At 52.5% G+C, this 19,355-nt stretch overlaps 1 protein-coding gene and 1 non-coding gene across 2 annotated transcripts; one reads left to right on the top strand and one right to left on the bottom strand.

Annotated features, from left to right (window-relative positions):
• Positions 1-261: 261 nt before the first annotated feature.
• Positions 262-17,434, bottom strand: DIPK1C (divergent protein kinase domain 1C). Its single transcript, XM_065935110.1, has 4 exons — positions 17,237-17,434; positions 7,308-7,979; positions 3,970-4,134; positions 262-883 (listed from the first exon to the last, which is right to left on the bottom strand). Exons 1-4 carry the CDS (start codon positions 17,432-17,434, stop codon positions 581-583), a joined length of 1,338 nt encoding a protein of 445 aa, XP_065791182.1. The 3' UTR covers positions 262-580.
• Positions 15,972-16,044, top strand: TRNAR-CCU (transfer RNA arginine (anticodon CCU)). The gene has a single exon. It is a non-coding gene; the product is annotated as a tRNA-Arg (tRNA).
• Positions 17,435-19,355: the final 1,921 nt, after the last annotated feature.

Below are 19,355 nucleotides of genomic sequence, written 5' to 3'. Positions count from 1 at the left end.
TCGGGAGCCCACCAGAAGCAATTCTGCCCACAGATGCCGGATGTTAGGTCTGCGGCCTGGTCTCCACTGGAGCGGCAGAAACGGCGTGCACCCACCACCTGGCCCTCCCGCCCCCAAGCACACCAAGCCTGCAGGCCCTGCTCTGAGGGAGGACGGACTGAGATAAGAGGTGCTCCCGATTTTACAATCCAGGAAAGCCATGCATTTCTCACAATGAAAAGTACAATAAACTGTGCTTCCACACGCTCAGAGTAGAGACTACAGCTCCCAGACTTGTGTTTTTTAATGTTTTCAATTCCAAAACAAAGGTGACTCTGCTCGGGAGGCCCAAGGCTCCAGGACCCACCAGAGACAACGCCTTCCCCGCCCGGAGGAGCACACGCCCCAGGCACTCACCTGCTCACACACGTCCACACACCTGCACAGCTCTCACGGGCATGTGCTCGTGCACACTTGCACACCCTTGTGCACATGCATGCGCACACCCCTGTGCACACTGTTGCGCTGGGAGTCTGCAGGGCCCCGTGGACACTCCTGCTCCCGCACAGGGGAGACCCTGGCGCCAGACCCGTCCCTCGTGTCACTCAAGGGGGTGATGGTCGAGGCCGACTGGGGCCTTCTGGGCCGTGCCCGGGGTCCCACGGTGAGTGTCCCTGCGCGGATGGCTCCTCGCCCAGGGGTGCAGCTCCTCGCCGTCCTGCAGCTCCCGCAGCGCGGCCTGGAGCAGGCTTCGCAGCCTCCCGAGCATGCGGGGCGCACCCTGGGCGCTGGGGGCCGCGCACTCCTGCACCGCTGCCCGCAGCTGTCCCCGCAGCGGGCCCGACATCGCGGAGCTGCCACGGGGTGAGGAGAACCAGTGGCGGAAGATCTTGTCGCAGACCACCTGGGGGCGAGGAGGACGGTCAGCTCAGGGCATGGGGGTGTTGCCTCCAGCGCCTGTCCCTCCCCAGGGACCTCTCCCAGAACCCCACCCGCTCAGCAACACTGGAGACTAGAAGGCTGCCTCGCAGGGGCAGAGATGTCGAGGGGGAAGCTCCAGGTGATGCTCAGAGACTATGGAGGAGCTTGCAGCAGGAAGTCACAGCCGGGAACCGCCGTGTAAGGAGTAGGCCCCAGGTGGCCCTAGGCTGCCAGCCCTGCAATCACAGGCCTCGCTTTTTCATTCAAGGTTGGTCACAGTGACAGTCATCACCACCTGGCAGGTGGTCCCCAAGGCCACGGGACACGCTGGTGGCACGGGGTATGTGAATGTGATAGCACTTTCCGGCTCCCTGAGAAAAAGGTATATTGGAAGGGGAGGCTCCTTCTTTTAAGGAGCCTTCGTGTGCTGTGCTGTGCTCAGTCACTCGGTCATGTCCGGACTCTTTTCCACCCCTTGGGCTGTAGCCTGTCAGGCTCCTCAGTCCGTGGGATTCTGCAGGCAAGAATACTGAAGTAGGTTGCCATGCCTTCTTCCAGGGGATCTTCCCAGCCCAGGGATCAGACCCAGGTTTCCCACATTGTAAGCAGATTCTTTACCATCTGAGCCACTAGGAAGCCCACGAATACTGGAGTGGGTAGCCTATTCCTTCTCTAGGGGATCGTCCCAACCCAGGAAGCCCAAGGAGCCTTTAAGATGCTTTATTTTAGGAGAAGTAAAAATGAAGCCTCTCTCTCACAGTCTTTAATTCTCCTTGGGTATGAAATTTACGGGGCTGAAGATCTCTTTAAATTCTCAATTTAAGCATTCTGTTCTGCTGTTTTACAGCCTTCCTGATTTTCTCACTGTTGGATGGAGTACAATTCATACATAATTAATATTCTGCTCTATTTTTCTACACCACACTTTATATCGGACTCATTTAACAAATGCCTCAATTTTATAGATCTATTGTTTCATGGGAGACAAATAATTTTGACTTGCATTTCCTAATCTCTGCAAGGATGAGGATTCTATTTAAAAACAAATGATCTTATTTCTCTTTTGAATTGATAATGCATTTTCAGGTGCAAACATTGAAAATGTCCCCCCAAATAGGCTTTAATCTTAAGCTCCATCCAACTCCTAAAAACCAGACACTCAGCTCTTAGCTCTGAGAGGCACCCACTTCCTTGAATGTCCTTCTGGAGAGTTATTTTTTCATGCATTTCCTTTTTCTTTTACTTAACATGGATGGGAGTATATTACACACACTGTTCTATAGCTTTCATTTAACCAAATATCAGAAAGACCTTCCAAATCACTATAAAGCTATTCCATTTGTTTTAATGACTGTACCTCAAATGCATATCATAATTTATTTAGCTTGTTCTCTACTGATGGAAATTTAGGTTGCTCACTAACTTTTGCTATTATGAAAAATGCCTATCTTACAGATACGTCATTTTCATTTTGAACATGACTAAACTTCTGGAAATGAAATTTCTGGGACAGAGGGTATGCACATTTTTGTTCTGATAGATATTACCAGATTGACCCCATAAAAGGTGTACCAAGTTACACTCTCTCAGCAATGTACATGAAGAACGCCCCCAACAATGTGTGTTGACTTTCATTTTTGTCCATTGAAAAATGATCTGATTTGTCTCACTCTTCTGATCAGTCAGGTTGAAAGTATCTGTTCTTCCTTTCCAGTGACCGGTCAAATTGATAGACTTTGCCCACACTTCTGTTAGGTTGTTGGACTTTTCACATTGATTTGTAAATGCTCATTATATATTAAGGACACTGGCCCCTTGTTTAGGTTGGTTTCCTTCGGAGCAGACTGTAAGACGGAGGTTTGCATGCAGGAGTTTATTGAGGGGTGTTCTCAGGAAACATCTTTCCATGGAACTGAGGGAGAAGGTGAACTTCTGGTGGTGGGATATCCTATAGAGCTGTTCCTTATAGAGGTCAAGGGGGCTGGGTTTTGCATCTCCCCCTGCCCCCTCTGACCAGTCACTAGACTGATCCTGGGATGTGGAGTAACCACAGTGGAGAATGTCTGGTGGGCCAAGGATGATCCTGGGGGACACTGAATCTCAGCAGTTGGGGGTAAAGGCCACCTCTGTCCTCTAGCCTCATCTGTGAGAGCAGCTGCAGACAGTTTGCCAGTTTTCTCATTTTTAAATATATTCAAATTTTTTGTAATTTTGTTTTGCTTTTGCCAAAGAGATTTTTTAAGATGGTTAAATGTGTCAGTTTTTCCTCTTATAGCCTCTGATCTTTGTTCTGTGCTTCGAAAGGCCTTCCAGACTCTAGGGTATCTTCAATTCTCCTAGTTTTTTCTGGAATATTTAGGATCTCATTTTCTAGGTGTAAGTATTTGAGCCATCCGGAATTTAGTTTGATCTAAAAAAGTGCTCATTGTGTGTGCGTGTGTGTGTGTGTGTGTGTGTGTGTAGATATAGAAATTGGGCCTACAGAGAACAGACACCCCCATGCTTGTGGGGGACCCAGTAATGGCCTTGATGGGAGCACCATCCATTAGCCCCCTGGGGTCACTTGGCCCACAGCCCCTCCTCCCGGTAGACAAAGAATGAACGATCCCCACCCCAATCCCTGCCCTCACTGGGTGGGCAGAGCCCTCGTGGTGGGGAGAGGGTGACGGCATCCAGGTGCGTCAGCAGGAGCCATGGTGAGGGGGCAGAGGGCCCAAGGAGACAAGGGCCCTCCCTCGGAGAGGACAGGGCTCCCCACAGAGCACAGGGCTCCCCCCACAGAAGACAGGGTTCACTCCCCCAGAGAGGACAGGGCCCCCTCCACAGATGACAGGGTTCACTCCTCCAGAGAGGACAGGATCCCCCGGAGAGGACAGGCCCCCAGAGAGGATAGGGTCCCCCCAGAGAGGACAGGATCCCCCAGAGAGGACAAGGTCCCAGAGAGGACAGGGTCCCAGAGAGGACAGGGCCTCCCAGAGAGGACAGGATCCCCCAGAGAGGACAGGGTCCCCCCAGAGAGGACAGGATCCCCCAGAGAGGACAGGCCCCCGGAGAGGACGGCCCGCTCACCTGCAGGTTGCTGTTGGCTCTCTGGGCCCCGCACCTGTGCACTCTCAGATCACACTTCGAAAAACAATCAAAGAAATTGCAGTCTTCATCCCTCGTGCAGTTTTGCTCGAGAATTTCCCTCATTTTAGGTTCGAAAAAAGCCATGTCCACATCAATAGCCACCACCTGCGATAGAAACAGCACGCGGCTCTCAGGAGGACGGGGCACAGGACTCTGGCCGCGGCGAGGAGGGCCGGGCCGGGCCACAGACCGGGCTGCACGGCTTTAACTGCAAGAGGACCGCTCTGGTCACTGGGGGTCGGGAACATGCAACCAGGATCGCTCTTCACCATTGAACATTTTCTCAGGTTTTAACGGTGAATCTCTGAAACTCTTACAAATGAATTGACACCCCCTCCACTGCTTTACCACTTGGCTTCTGACATCCAAGGCTAGGAATAAAAAAGCTATGAGACACAGGTCATTTATTCCTATGAATATAAGCAACAAAAGAAAACTACATTCAAGGGGCAGGGCGAGGGTGTGATGGGGAGAATGAGGTGGGCAACGTATACCTCGTCTATTTACAGTCTGTTCTTTGAACTGACTGGTTTCCAACTGCCAGGGGCAAGTGGCAGGGCCAAAGTTGTCGAATTAGGATCAATACTTATGGACCCAGATGCAACAGCATCAAAAACTAAGTCCCACTATCAGCATGAAAATGTGATGACCCCCTGGAATTTCAGATTTATCTTCCTGGCTTCAACCCAAACAGGCTTCAAAACCAGAAAAAAAGAAGAGCATCTAAATTATGCAGATTTTCCTCCACCACCTGAATTAGGGGAAAAAAAAAAAAAAGATGAGCTCAAACCTGAGAAAACCTGGACTCTGCCCAAATCAGGTAATGTATAGCTTCAAGGTATTAAAAAGCTATTAGAAGACTGGATGAGTTTGATGGAGTCTGTGGCATTTCACAAGCCTTCACAGGTCAGCCTCAACACACCAGCTTTTTCCCTTTGGTAGCATCTCAAAAAAGGGTTCATTTTCTCCTCAAATCTATGCAAAGTCAGGAGGTGCATTCCCAGCTTGTTGTTTCTCTTCTTCCTTCAAGATTGATGCCAGAAGGCAGTAAAGTTTTGTGGGGACTATTCAGTAAAACACAGGAGGGAAAATAATTTATTTCAAGATATGTGGAGAATAAGGGGGAAAATGAACAGGGAACTTTTCCCTATTTGAGAGCTTTGCCTAATTACTAATTCAGGGACTGCAAACAGAAATTATCATTTTAATTGATTTTCTCTATCTCTATTTAGCCAAAAGAATAGCTCATTTCATTATTTATCCTGGTTAACACACTAAAAATACATCAGTGGTGGTTTATTCACTAAGTCGTGTCCAACTCTGCAACCTCATGGACTGCATCCCTCTAGGCTCCTCTGTCCATGGAAGTCTCCAGGCAAGAGTACTAGAGTGGGATGTCACTTCCTTCTCCAGGAGATCTGCCTGACCCAGGGACTGAACCCAGGTGTCCTGCATTGCAGGCAGATTCTTTACCAATAATGAGTCTATTGTCTTTCATAATTTATTTTTGGAGCTGTGAGACCCTTCTCTTCTTTTGATAATCCCTGGTCGTCTCTCCAGCTTCCTCCAGGACCTTTCAGCTCTGATTGTTCCCTTCTCATCTCCCAACAAGAGCCAGATTTATTTTTTAATTTTTAGTGTAGTCCACAGAATGGATTATAGCTACTGGAAGCATAACTCTAGGCACCTACAATAAGAACAGTAACAAAATGAGCAGAAAAACCTGCACGAGGCTTCTTAGATCACATCAGAATGAATTGTAAAGTTCTTCCTGCACAAAATTTCCTAACTTGCATCATCATCAGACTCCATCCTAGCATCAGACAGGAAAGGACTGGTGAGAATTATCTCCTTCTCTACTTAAGACTGTGCCTCTAGAGTAGGAAATCTGTTTGAAAAGCATGCTTTCTGGCAGCATTTTGAGAACAAGAAGTAAAGAGGGGTTCCTAGTTCATTTGAAACCACTGGACAAATTCTCAAGACCTGCAAGGGAAGACCTGAAAAAAGTGAATGACTGCGGGTCATCAACTCTCACAGGTTACCTGGGAGACATGCCCCCATCCACCTGGGCAACACTGCAACATGGCCCAAAGGGGGGCCCATCTGCTGGTCCCCAAGCTCACTAGTTCTCACACTGAGTGCATCAGTAACTGCCTTGAGGGCTTGGCTTCCAAACTCAGATGGCCACATCCCACCACTGGGGTCTGAGTCCTACTGCTGCTTCTGCGCCTTGGTTAATTCTTCGCACACCGGCACTGCCTGGAGTCAGGACGTCCCTGGCGGCTCAGCGGTGAAGAGTCTGCCTGCCAATGCAGGAGACTCCGGTTCGGTTCCTGGCTTGGGAAGATGCCCTGGAGGAGAGCATGGCAACCTACTCCACTATTCTTGCCTGGGAAATCCCATGCACAGAGGAGCCTGGTGGACTACAGTCCACAAGGTTGCAAGAGTCAGACAGGACTTAGTGACTAAACTGCACAGCCTGGAGTGGGACATAAAATTCACCTGCCACTCGAAGGCAACATGGAGGCTGACGTGTCCACCGGGGGGCAAATCTTCTCGTGTAAAGCAGCAAAGATTCATCTGTTCCTCTAGAAGAAGTCCTACCCAGGGAAGGGAACGGACTAGAACCTCTCCAGAAGAAAGAACTAGAGACCTGGCCTGTGGTCATAGAGTGTGGGCGGCTGGAAACCGGTGTCCCCATCCCCTGGACCTTTGTACCGAAGCCCCCAAAGGTCGGCCTTCCCTCATCTCCTGAAACTGCAGTTGCTCAGTCCTCTCTGACTCTTTCGTGACCCCATGGACTGTAGCCCTCCAAGCTCCTCTGTCCATGGGATTTCCCAGGTGAGAACACTGGAGTGGGTTGCCATTTCCTTCTCCCGGGGATTTTTCCCACCCAGGGATGGAACCTGGGTCTCCCGCATTGTAGGCGGATCCTTCACCGTCTGAAGCGGATTAGCCCGAAGGATGGAGCTAAGCTGCTGGGAGAAACCAGGGCAGCAGTGGAGGAAGACCCACTGAGCCTCTGCTGTGACGGCTTGCCTTACCATTCCCTTCCCGGGATGCCAGGCGCCTTCCTCCTTTAAATGAGCTCATTCCCACTCGCAAAGGTCCGGCGGGTCAGAGCTGTCCAGGCCAGAAGGCGGCATCACGCAGCAGGGTTTCCCCGGGGGGCGGGGGAGAGGAGGGGGACGGGGGCTTCAGCTCCCTCTGGTCTAGGACCCCCCCGGACATAAGTCCGCCCCCCGCGAGGTCCAGAGCCTCCCCCGGCCTCCCCTCACCGTGAAGTCGCTCCGGATGGCGAAGTTCTCGGGCTTGACGTCGCAGAGGTGCAGGCGGTGGGCGAAGTCGTGGTCGAAGTGGCGGACCATGTCCAGGAAGCTGAGCGCCACGCCGCTGACCGCGCGCGCCTGGCCGCGGCGCCCGCCGTCCGGGCCGAGCGGGAAGAGGGCGCGGTGGCCGGGGCTGCCGGCCGCCAGGTGCTCCACGGCGTAGAAGTGGCCGCAGGAGCCCAGCACGGGCGGGGCGTGCGGGCTGCGGCCGCGGAGCAGGCTGAGCAGCACGAACTCCTCCTGCTGCAGCAGTGCCCACAGGCTGGCCAGCTGGCCCCGCCGCCGCGGGCCCCGCCGCGCCAGCCCCAGCCGACCCAGGCCGCCCTCGGCCGGCTCCAGGCCCAGCGCGCTCCGGGCCTCCCCGGCCGCCAGCACCAGCAGCTCGGCCTCCGGCAAGTCCTGACCGCCAGCCCCGGGCTGCCCGTCCAGGAGGCCGAGCGGCGGGAAGCTGGAGAAGGCCTCCTCCTTGGACTTGAGCACCACGGGCCGGCCGCGCCAGTCGGCTTGCAGCACCTTCTTGCCGCGCTCGTAGTACAAGCAGCGCCGGTACCGCAGCTTCCCCGCCTCGCACAGGTCCTCGCACAGGTCTCCGCCCAGCGCGCCGCCCCGGTAGTCCTGGCACTGGAAGGAAGGGGCACGCGTCACCCCGCGGAGGCTGGGCCCCGCGCCGGGATGCTCCTGACAGTCCCGGAGAGAACCCTGGGGCATACGGACCACAGGGCTACTCTGGGCAGAGAAGAATTATGAAGTGAAAGGTTTGTGATAGAATCTCACGTGTTTGTTAGTTTCTCCATCAGGCCCAGGACCAGGTCTTAGGAAGCAGGTGCCCCCCACTGACCCGCCCCTGCCCCATCCTTTCTGCGGAGCTGGGTGATGCTGGCAAAGGCCATCTGCCTCTCGGCTAGGTGTCCTGGATCATCAGTGGAAGGACGGAGCCAGGCCAGTGGTTCCCCGTTCTCGGGTTCACGCTGGGTCACCTGGAGAACTTTTAATAGCCCCCAGCAAAGAACAGCACAGTCAACCCTGGAGAGTGACCCCAGGAACCACCCTTCAGGTGGGACGGCTCAACAGCACCTGCAGCAGGAAGCAGGGCTTAGAACTGGCCTGGAGCCTGGCAGCAGGGTGACGCGGGGTGAATCCTGCAAGCAGGTGGTGCTGGATTCCTGGTGGTGGTGAGGAAGGCTCTCAGGAGCCCTCAGGAGGGGAGTTTCTCCTAAGCTTTGGGGCTCACAGGCCCTCCTGTCCTGAGGGGGACTGGTGACCCCCAATCCCACCACACTGCAAACACCTCTCCTAAGAAGATGGTCCATCCAGGCCCTGCCCTTCAGACCTAGTAGAGGAGCTGGAGAAGCTGGTGTGAGACTGATTCAAAGGAGGACGTGTGACTGTTCTCTCTCTCTCTTTTTTTTTTATCTTTTTCAGGAAACCTAAACCTCTGGACCCACTTTTATGAGGGGTTGAGCATATTTTCTGAGCCCACCTGTTCCCCACAACTCATCTTCCTTCCACATGGGCAAAGGCGGGTCACATAGACTTGGTCGTTCTGTGCTGCTTGGCTTTATTAACCCAAGTGGATTATAAACAGATCCTTCAAGTCAGACAATACGCCTCCAAAAATGCCTGGATATGTGATTAATCCCAAAGTCCAAAAGACCCTGAAAACAAGTTTTTCACGACTCATTCACTCTCATGGAGTGTCAAACCCCATCTAGAAGATGAGGCTATCTATAGTCTGAATGTATTTGACCTGTGACTTTGCATATACTTTGATGCAAAATTATTAATTAATTGGATCTGTTTGATTCCTGGCATATCCTCGTGTTCACCAGAAGATATAAATATATATACTGCATATCATCTAACACCCAAAACAGTGTGAATTCCAAAACAGGCCTGGCTGCAGAGCACTGGCCAAGGGATGATGGATCTTTGTAAATACTCTCAGAGAACTGTTCAAAGCATATGACCAAAATGTTTATTAAAAAACTATACTCCTGGTTCTTAAAACAAGTATCTGGATTTTAGGGACCCTTTCAGGCAGTAACTGGACAACAGTCCAAAAGGCCCAAGTCACGCTATCTGACCTGACCCCTTACTGAGGGCGCTCCTGCAAGCCGATGCTCCTCTGCCCAGCATTAGATCTCCGAAGACTGTATTAGGTGGTGGGGGTGTCACACTTGCCAGACTCAAAGGTGCAAGTGGTGGAGTCCTGACCCTGGAGCTTGGGAACAACGCCACCCTCTTTTCCTAGAGCTGGTTTTTTTGTCTTTGGAACACCAACAGCCGTAATGCAGCTGTATTCATAAACACCCACGAAACTGCTCTAAATATTCGTAGTACAGTGTTCATCTTGCAATTTAATGTAACACAACTTCGGTCAAATGCCTGCCTTTTACTCTTCATCCTGGTCCCTCTTTCCAGGTTTGGGGTCCTGAAAGGAGCAGCTGAGGATCAAGACCCTGTGAATGGCAGACTCTCTCTGCTTGGAATCGCTTCCATATTGTGGTGCCTTGCAGGAAAGTACCCGCCCATTCCAGCTCCTCTGAGCCCTTTTAGGATAATCTTGGAAGGTGGGGATGGAGCTACCCGGTGGCTCAGCAGTAAAGAATCTGCCTGGGATGCCAAAGATGCAGGAGACACGGGTCAATCTCTGGGTCAGAAAGACCCCCTGGAGGAGGGCATGGCAACCCACTCTAGTATTCTTGCCTGGAAAGTCCCATGGACAGAGGAGCCTTATAGGCTACAGTCCATGGGGTCACAAAGAGTTGGACACAACTGAAGTGACTGAGAATGCATGCAAAGTGGGGATGAAAAGTGGGGATGGAGAGTCTCAGGAGTAGAAAGACGTGAATGACAGAAATAATATGGGGTGTTCATGTTACTCATTGCAACTTTTTCCTACTTTATTTGGTATTTACAGTTTCATACCTCTGTAATAAGCCTGATAAGAAAAGGCAATATTTTTTTCTTCTCGATTGCCTTATAAGGCCCCCATCCCCTTTGAGTAGATCCAAAATGGTTTAATGCAATCCCATAGTCATCTTTAGGGTGTCATCAAAGTTGTAGTGTCATCAACGGTGCTTTTCTATGAGGGAGAGAGCAGAACTGTGAAAAAGAAAGAAAAGTGGGTGATAGAACCAAGATGGGCAGGAAGAGGTGGGTCCTAACCGTCAGAATCCTGCAGGGGGGCGGGGTGGGGCAGGACATGGGGGAGGAGACACACGTGGCCTGGCCCAGCCACGGTGCTGCGAGTGGAAGCCCGGAAGCTCAGGTGTGACCGCTGGGGCCTTCACTCTCTGCATCTGGAACCGTGAACAAAATTGTCACTGCCCGTGAAAGATACCTGTGGCGGGGAGTGGCCATGGGCAAGCTGCTTCGGCCGCCCCTGGCCACCCTCCAGTTAGCAGTGCTGTGTATGAGCTGGGCCACGATCCGGTGACAGACCCGGGCTCGGGAATCACAGCGAGGTGACTGCCTCCAGGACTCCCAAATGACAGCAGCGTGAAGCGCTAAAGGAAGGTGGCCGGGCTCGGCTCTGGGGCAGAGCAGGTTTGCCTCCCACCTGCACCTGGGGCTGGCGTGTGGCTCGTTTCCAAGTCTGTAACGTGGGAGGACGACGCTGTGTCATGGGAGACCTGTGAAGGTCAACCAAGGTCACGGGTGCAGAAGCCTTGGCAGTTTGCATGAGTGTTGTGATAGCTCCCGCCTGTCCTTTCTGGCCCTGGTCATTAGAAGGCAGGGGACCGGGGATGCATCTTTCTGGGGGGACACACCTGAGCCCAGTGTTGAAAGGTGAGCTGCAAGTCTGCCTAGCGCATGAGGAGGGAGAGTTTGGGGAAGCAGCTGCACAGGGACCCAGACGTGCAAAGTCGCTCGTGTGTTCGGAGGACCAGACGGTTCAGGGGAGTGGAGGGCAAGGTTAGAGCAAGTGCCAGTTTGTGTCCTGCCAAAAGGCCACAGCTGACAAAATGCCTCCCCCCTGCGAGAGTCAACTCCACCTTGCCCAGGAGGCCGCCTCACCTGCCGCTGGGAGTCCTTGCCCCCACTCTGCCCCACGTTCCATCCAGTAAGCCCCCTCCCCGAGTCTCTGTGCCATCCCCACCCCACTGGCTCCCCACAGCACTGTGTTTTCAACAAAACTGTACCACGTCCATGAAATCAAATTCAAATAGAATCTATATGAGATTCACCCCTGCACATTTAGAAAGCAATTCCACACAAGGGATGCAGGAAATGTGGCATGTAGTCTACCGGTGATGATGGCATCACCAACTCAAAGGACATGAGTTTGAGCAAACTCTGGGAGATGGTGATGGACAGGGAGGCCTGGTGTGCTGCAGTCCATGGGGTGGCAGAGAGTCGAATGTGACACAGTGGCTGAACAATGATAACAGCTACTGATTTTGGGAGGGGAACATTAATTTTGGCTGTTTTTCTGAAGATCGGCATGTTGAGGTGTAAGCCTGCCTCCCAGATGCCTGGGGGATGCTCTGAATCAGGAAGGGACGAGGCTGGGCGGGGTGCCTAGAACCCTGCCTGGTCCGCCAGCTACTAGAGGGGATGAACTGGGTTTCTCCCTCATTTGTCGTAGGAGAGAGTCTACACTAAAGCAAGGTGTCCACGAAGTAGCACAGAGCTACTCTGTGTCTTCCTCCTTTATGATGAGGTATTTTTGGCACATCAGTCCCTGCTCTTCAGAAGCAGAATGTAGGATTCATCTCTTCTGTGGCCCATGTGGTTACCAGTGTTCAGCGAGTCTGTAGGATCAGGATGCGTGCCTGTGCTTACTAAACCCAGAGAAAGACTGAATTTAGCACTTAAAAAACAGTAAATTTACAGATTACAATTTTACAGGCTAACTAAAAACAATCATCATGTTAGAGACAAGAGAAATTATTTTCTTAGCAGCATGCCCTACTGAGATAGTTAATTTTTTAACTCAATAGAAGTACTTTATATACTTTAACTCCATTATAAAAAAAATCACTTTCCTCTGACTAGATGAAGGCCCTAAGAACCAACTTGAACAGGTATACTTCTGTACCCAAATGCACACAAAATCTGCAGGTATCAGATTTTAAGATAAGCTGGGAAAAAAACAAGTTAATAAAGTGTCATTGTAGTTAACTGGCATTTTTTTTAAATTAATGAAACAGTGAATTTGTATTTCTTATAGTCTTAGTCACTCAGTCGTGTCCAACTCTTTGTGGCCCTGTGGACTGTAGCCTGCCAGGCTCCTCTGTTCATGGAATTTTCCAGGTAAGAATACTGGAGAGGGTAGCCATTCCCTTCTCCAGGGGATCTTCCTGATCCAGGATCAAACCTGGGTTTCCTAGGTTGCAGGCAGATTCTTTACCATCTGAGCCACCAGGGAAGCCCATATTTCTTATAGATTGTGTACAACTGTGAGAATGCATACTCCTAACAGCCCCAGTTCTTGTGGGAAGTGTTGTTTTGGTGGTGGATAGTAGAAGCTCTCCAGCTTGTATCATGGTTCTCAGGCAAAAACAAAACCTGTCCTCTCTAGTCTGAGAAACCGGTGACAGAGAGAGTTCTCAGAGGTCACGCCTAAGGGCTGGGTTTTCTTTTGTGTGTTTGCTTTCTTGTTTTTCAGGAGCATCAAGTTCCTATGTGGTTCGTAGCATTCATCTCTCACAGTGGATTTCCCCAATGGAACGGTTACGCTGCGCAATTAGCCAGGCCACTCTGCAACCCTTCTTGACCCCTGACAGCTTAGAAAACAGACATTACAGACATGGCCAGAGTGCTCAGGGAAGCAGGCTCAGCCCCTGCGATATGATCTTTCTTGGTGAGTGCCCTGGATGCCGCAGTCCCGCTGGGCCAGGGTTTCTATCAGAGCAAAGACAGATAAGCCAGTCCTGTTGAAAAGAAAGCCCACATGCAGGCAACTAAATGAAAGTACATCAAGACCTAACTAGCCGAAAGGGACATAAAACCTTCTGAATAACAGAGTCTGTGGGAATCTTTCTGAGATGCTTTGAAAGTGACGTGCTGTGGGAGGGTTGTTCTTGCTGCTTGGCCTCTAGGTAGCGTCCATCTCTTCTGCAACCCCATGGACTATAACCCACCAAGCTCCTCTGTGCATGGGATTCTCCAGGCAAGAATACTGGAGTGGGTTGCCATTCCCTTCTCCAGGGAATCTTCCCGACCCAGGGATCAAACCCAGCTCTCCTGCATTACAGGCAGACTCTTTACCATGGAGCCGCTGGGGAAGCCCACGCCCAGCTGTTTCCGGGTTTTCAGCGCTGGGGAAGCCAGTGGCGTCACCCTGTCTCTACTATCAGAGTCACGTGCTGGCTCCATAGCACAGTCACTGTGTGATTCGGGACAAGTTACTCACCGCTCTGGGGCTCGATTTCACCATCTGTGAAATGGGGGAATAAAAGCACTTGGCTCCCAGGGGTTGAGATTAGACGGAATATTACCTGTGAACGGACTGAGCGCAGGGCCCGCCCCCTGTAAGCATCCGCGGCTCCACAGCTCACATCCTCACCGCCCCAGGAAGTGCTCCGCCTGCAGAACCGTAACCCAGGCCTACCAATGGCCGGACCCAACGCTCCGGCACAGCCTTCTGACTCAGTTCCCTGGGAAAGCGGGGCTATAGAAACCTCACAGAGATGTTTTGATTATGCGATGTGCTGAAAAGCCGCAGTAAAAAGGAGGGCTGCTGTCTGCCTAGAAAATTCCAAAGCTGGAGGACCCGAGATCAGCTCTGGAAGCACTCCAGTTGGCTCTTCCAAAACTCCCTCTTGAGAGTGGCATGTGGGGGCCCCCTCCAGGGATGGGGTGTGGCTCAGGAGCACAAGCACCCAGGGGCCTCAGCCCCTCAGCTTCATTCACAGCCTCCAGCCTGCCGCAGGCCAGCAGCGTCACCTGCCTGGTCGGAGGGTCCAGGAACTGCTCAGAGGCTCACAAGGCCCTTGGCTCCGCCCCAGAAAAGGGGGCTCCCGCTGGCTCAGCTGCAGCCATTCTTTTGGTGTCCTGGGACTCAGAGTGAAAGCTAATGAGAGTCTGGAGGGCCGTGAGAAAAATAACAGCCAGTTTATTATGAAGGATAAAAGCCAGGCAGGGTGAATTGAAAGGGCTGGGGGAACCAAGAGACAGAGGCTCAATTCAGTCCTGGGAGAGCACGGTGCCACAATGCCCGCCTCTGCATGGCAGCCAGGGCCCCGCAGAGTCTACAAGGTGGAGGGCAGGGTCCTGTTCAAACTCCTGCATCCTGGGCCAGAGGGAGTCCCGGTGCTCCGCTCAGCAAACCCAGGGTGGAGAGGGGACAGGGCAAGTCGGACCCTGAGAATAGCAGCCTCAGAGGGGCCCCTCCCGCTGAGCCCCCCTCAAATCAGGCCCCTGATTTGAGAGCAGGGCAGGTGAACTTGAATCAGACAGACAGACACACTACTTCAAGTTCTTTTGACAGCTGGAAAGATTGCCAGCCTTCAGAGGCGGAGATGAGAGCTTGCTGCTGCAAGCCATGTGTTCATGACCTCCGGAGGAGAGGGTTTAATCCTGGGTCAGAGACGAGGCTTGACTACTTGGAGCTTTTTGTGTAGCCAAGTTTTACTAAAGTACAACAGAGATAGGGAAAGCTTCCGCTGTAGACATCAGAAGTGGACAGAGTGCCCCTTGCTAGTTTTTAGCAAGGCATTTTATGTCTGTTAGTGAGCTTTTAATCAGATAAAAGAAACACCTCAAAGCTGAAGGAGCTTCACCAGGCCCCTCTCCCACAACGTGCATTTTTGAGATAGGATGGCACAACGCGTGTCATTCCTGGCCTTAAAACAATTGACATGAATAACGGTTTGTTGAGCCATTATCAGCCCAAAGTTTGAGAAAAGAAAAAGGTTAGTGTTAGGCAGAATGGATTTCTTCAACAGAGAAGGGAAAAAAACATCTGCCACTTGCAGTTTATTTCCTCCTACCGCTTGGGACCCTCTGGCCTTCCTACCTGTTACCCTCTCATTACGCATCTCTTCGGACTAAAAAAGATCCATCTGGCTGCCACGGGAAGTATACTGGTTCAGCCTCGAAACAGAATTGGTTTTAACTTATGAGCCGAAGTGCTGGGAAAGTTAACAATTAGTAATTACTAAAGTTATAATAGGCTATTTAATTTCCATTAGGCCTTCTCTCACTTAACCAAACATAAAGAAATGAAAAGAGTGTTTGCTTTTCATTTTAACCTAAAAAGGCTGTTATATTGTTTTTGCAAATGAGTGTTCCATCCTGGCTAGACTATTAATTTTTTACTGTAATTAGTCAATCTGTCTCCCCAAAAAGGAGGGGGAAAAATCTTTACCAGTTAAAGGAATTTTTAGATGAGTTACTGAGAAAACTGATGAGCTCTTGCAACTTAAAGAAAACTTGATAGAATGCCAGTGTAAAGGTGAACAGATAATTTGATAGATGATAGATTATTGATAGGTAGGATGGAGGGAATCAGTGAGTATCTCACCTCTCACCAATGTGAGATGATCCATTCATGATGACACGTCAGGCTCAATCACGGAAAATGATTCGGTTCAGCCTGCCCATTTCACCTCATTTCTTTAGTTTTTACAATTTCACTTTTAAAAAGCCATTTACTTCAGGACTTCCCTGGTGGTCCAGTGGCTAAGACGCTGCACTCCTGATGCAGGGGCCCTGGGTTTGATCCCTGGTCAGGGAACTAGATCCCACAAGCCTCAACTAGGAGTTCACCTGCCAAGCAACTAAAGATCCTGCATAACAGGTGATTATGTCCTGAAATACAGCTGCTGCTGTTTTCTAAAAGAAAGAAAAACAGTCCTGCATGCTGCAACTAAGACCTGGAACAACCATAAATAAAATTTTAAAAATTACTTCAAAGCCTTTATGCTGCCACGTTTTCAAATCCTGCAGTTCCCAAAGGCTCACCCATATGTAAACAACTGGGCTGAAAGCTTCCCGTGCGTTTTGAAGATTTCTTAGAAAACAGATCCCTTTTCCCACCAGAACAGGTTACTGTTCTGGGAAGTGAGTAATCAATCAATACAACAATAGTTGCCTGTTACCTTCATCTTTTTTGGCGTTCCTTCTAGGGATTCGTAGTTTTATCCAAGTCTCCTAATGCGCTTAATCTTCCCAACCAGAGAGACCAAGGAGCAGCCAACGTTTGGAATCAACCAAGAGCGCAACCGGGCCGGTGAGCTCTGCGGCCCGCCAGCGGGGGCGTTTCTTTCTCTCCCTAATTAAGGGTCTTGTCTAAGGGGCGCGCCCGCCCTCGCCTCTTAGCAGACGGCAGGCAGGACCCCAGCACCGAAGTCTACGGGGGTCGAGCCGCCTCCCTCGCGCTCCGCTCGCCGGACCGCGCTCTGCCTTGGGTCCCGCAGACCGCGCCGGAGAGAGCCTTGGCTCTGCGGCGCGCGGAGGAAGGGGCCCCACTGGCCGTCTGCAGGGGGCTCGGCGAGGTGCAGCCCAGGTCGGAATCACAGAACCGCGGCTGAGAGAGAGAACCGGGACCCCAGGGGCCGAGGCGTGGTCACCGCCCGACCCAAGCGCCGCGGTCCGAGTCAGAAGGCTGGGAGCGGACCCGTAAACTTTACTTAGGAGCGGGGTCTCGGGGCCGGCGGGAGAACAGTCGGACAGGAAAAGCATCTTTGGACAAAGGACCAGTTGGGCGACATGGGGGAAGACGTCCCCCCAGGCGCTCAGAGGACTCCCGGACAGAGTCCCGGGCTGGAGACCGGGTGGGACGCGTCGGGCATTCCACGCCCGGTGTCCGGACCCCCTCCCAGTGGATCCACGGCCGCGCCCGAGTCCCCGGCTCCCAGGACCCTCAGAGGGCGCCCCACCCCGGCCCCGGGGCGCTCGGCGCGGGGCAGTGCGGCCACAGCACCTACCAGCGCCGCCAGGATGCGCCGGCTCTTCTCGTCGCTGCAGCGCTCGGAGGGGACGCCCGGGTGCGCGCGGAGCAGCAGCGCGGCCGCCAGCACCCAGCCCGCGGTCCACGCGACGCAGGCCAACAGCGCGCGGCGCCCGCAGCGCCCGCCCAGCCCGCAGCGCCCGGGCCGGCCCCGCGCGCCCGCCGCCCGCGCCATGGCCCGCCCGCCGAGCCCGCCCCACGCCGCCTGCGCCCCACGCTCGCCTCCGGGCTCCGCGGCTCCACCGCGGGGGAGGGGGTGCGGGGGAGAGGCAGCGCGAGGGGAGGGAGGGGAGGCCGCCGGGCGGCCGGCGCCCGGCCGTCAGCGGGGTGGGTTGGGGTGGGGAGTCCTGCGGGCACAAGCCGCGCTGGCCCGAGCCCCGGGGGGCCAGGGGTGTCCGCGCGCCCTGCTCTGCGCGCCGCACCCCGCCACCATTTCCACTTTTTTTCTTTGCACCTTTTCCCCAAGAAAACCGGTCCCTTCTTGAGCAGAATTCAGGCTTTCCCGAGTTTAGACTCCCGGCTCCTCTGTCCACACAACTGTAATTCAGACAGATGCTGGCCCCTTCTCCGGGCGACTGTTCTTTTTACGGATTCCCCCACCTCTTAGGTCCCTGATTGCTGTGGCTGCACCCACTTTTACCTCTACTGGACTCCTCCGTCCCCTCTACTTGGGTCTCCTCCGAGCACTCCCCGGGGTGAGGTTCCGAATCGGGAGTCCAGGACAGTCTGCGAAGGTCGTGGAGACCCCCGCCCACCCTTTCCAGGCAGCTCCTGAATCCCACGGCCGCCCCCCCAAGGCTGCCCAGAACTCCAGGACCGCCTTTCCTGGGGTGAAAAAGCACCGCACTCTCTAAACGATTCCCTTAGCCAGTCGAGAAGAAAGTGTTCCCCGAATGTGTCCCTAAGTCTGTGTGTATGTGTATTTGCGGCGGCCTTTGGGGAGCAAGCTTCAACGTCCAGCGGCAGTGGTTGACATAGAATGGGCAGGAGTCCCTGGCCTGCAGAACTGTCCTTGGTTCTTGCCAGCCCGCCCCTACCCCACCCCGGCTGCTCTGGGCTCCCTGAAAGCGTTTCTCCCCTAAAGAGACAGGGTCCTGGGCGGGTCATCTGTCACAGCTGAAGGCCCGTGAAAGCCGCCCCGCCCCAGAAGTTCAACAGAAGCTTATTCACCGCCCGTTGTACAGGCAGCGCGCCCTGGTAGGTCAGACCCCACCTGACTGCTGCGCCTGAATTTCACCTATTCCCCGCCCCACCCACAGCGAGGAGCTAAGAGAACTGTTTTCACCCTTATGAAGAAGCATCCTGTAATTACCCCTGAGAAACTGACTTCTTAATGTCGTCTGTTCTGCAACTCTCTGGTTTCACTCTGAGTTTCATGGCTCACTGGTGGAGTCTCCAGGAATTATGAAACATCCAATTAAATGTTCAGCCCTAAGGAACACTTTGGGTACACCACAACTGTTCCATAATGCAATAGACACTTGGCATTTGGGTTCACTCCCCTGGTCGCGGTAGTGCCTGTTCTAGTTCCTTCTTATTTTTGTCCAACTGTTTGTGACCCCATGGACTGTAGCCTGCCAGGCTCCTCTGTCCCTGGGATTTCCCAGGCAAAAATACTGGAGTGGGTTGCCATGCCCTTCTCCAGGGGATCTTCCCTACCCAAGGATCAAACCCACATCTCCTGCATTGGCAGGCAGATTCTTCACCACTGAGCCACCAGGGAAACCCACCCACCAGAAGAACTTTCTCTAGGCTGCTGTGTCAGAACTTGGTCTCGTCTTTCTTTCAAAACAGTCGTGGAGCAAAGGAGGCATCCTTTAAAATCCTTTAAAATCTCTTTGATGATGTAAAGCTGATTGTCTTTCCCAGGAATTTTATGGAATGCGGCAAGGATAGGAAGAAGATTCAGATAAAGAAGTGTTAACACGTATCCTTTAAAATCTAGGAATGAAAACCACAGGGAAAAGCAAAACATGAAATCAAAACTAACATTAGGATTTTCAAGGTAAGTTCTACTTTGGTAAGTTTTTAAAATACATTTTTAATACTACTTCTTTGGGCATTTTATAAAGAAAAGTATACCAAAGAAAGAAAAG

This window comes from Muntiacus reevesi, chromosome 4 (genome assembly GCF_963930625.1).
Source record: "Muntiacus reevesi chromosome 4, mMunRee1.1, whole genome shotgun sequence".
NCBI lineage: Eukaryota > Metazoa > Chordata > Mammalia > Artiodactyla > Cervidae > Muntiacus > Muntiacus reevesi.
Note: the sequence above shows the minus strand (reverse complement) of the source record. Positions and strands in the feature narration are given on the sequence as shown.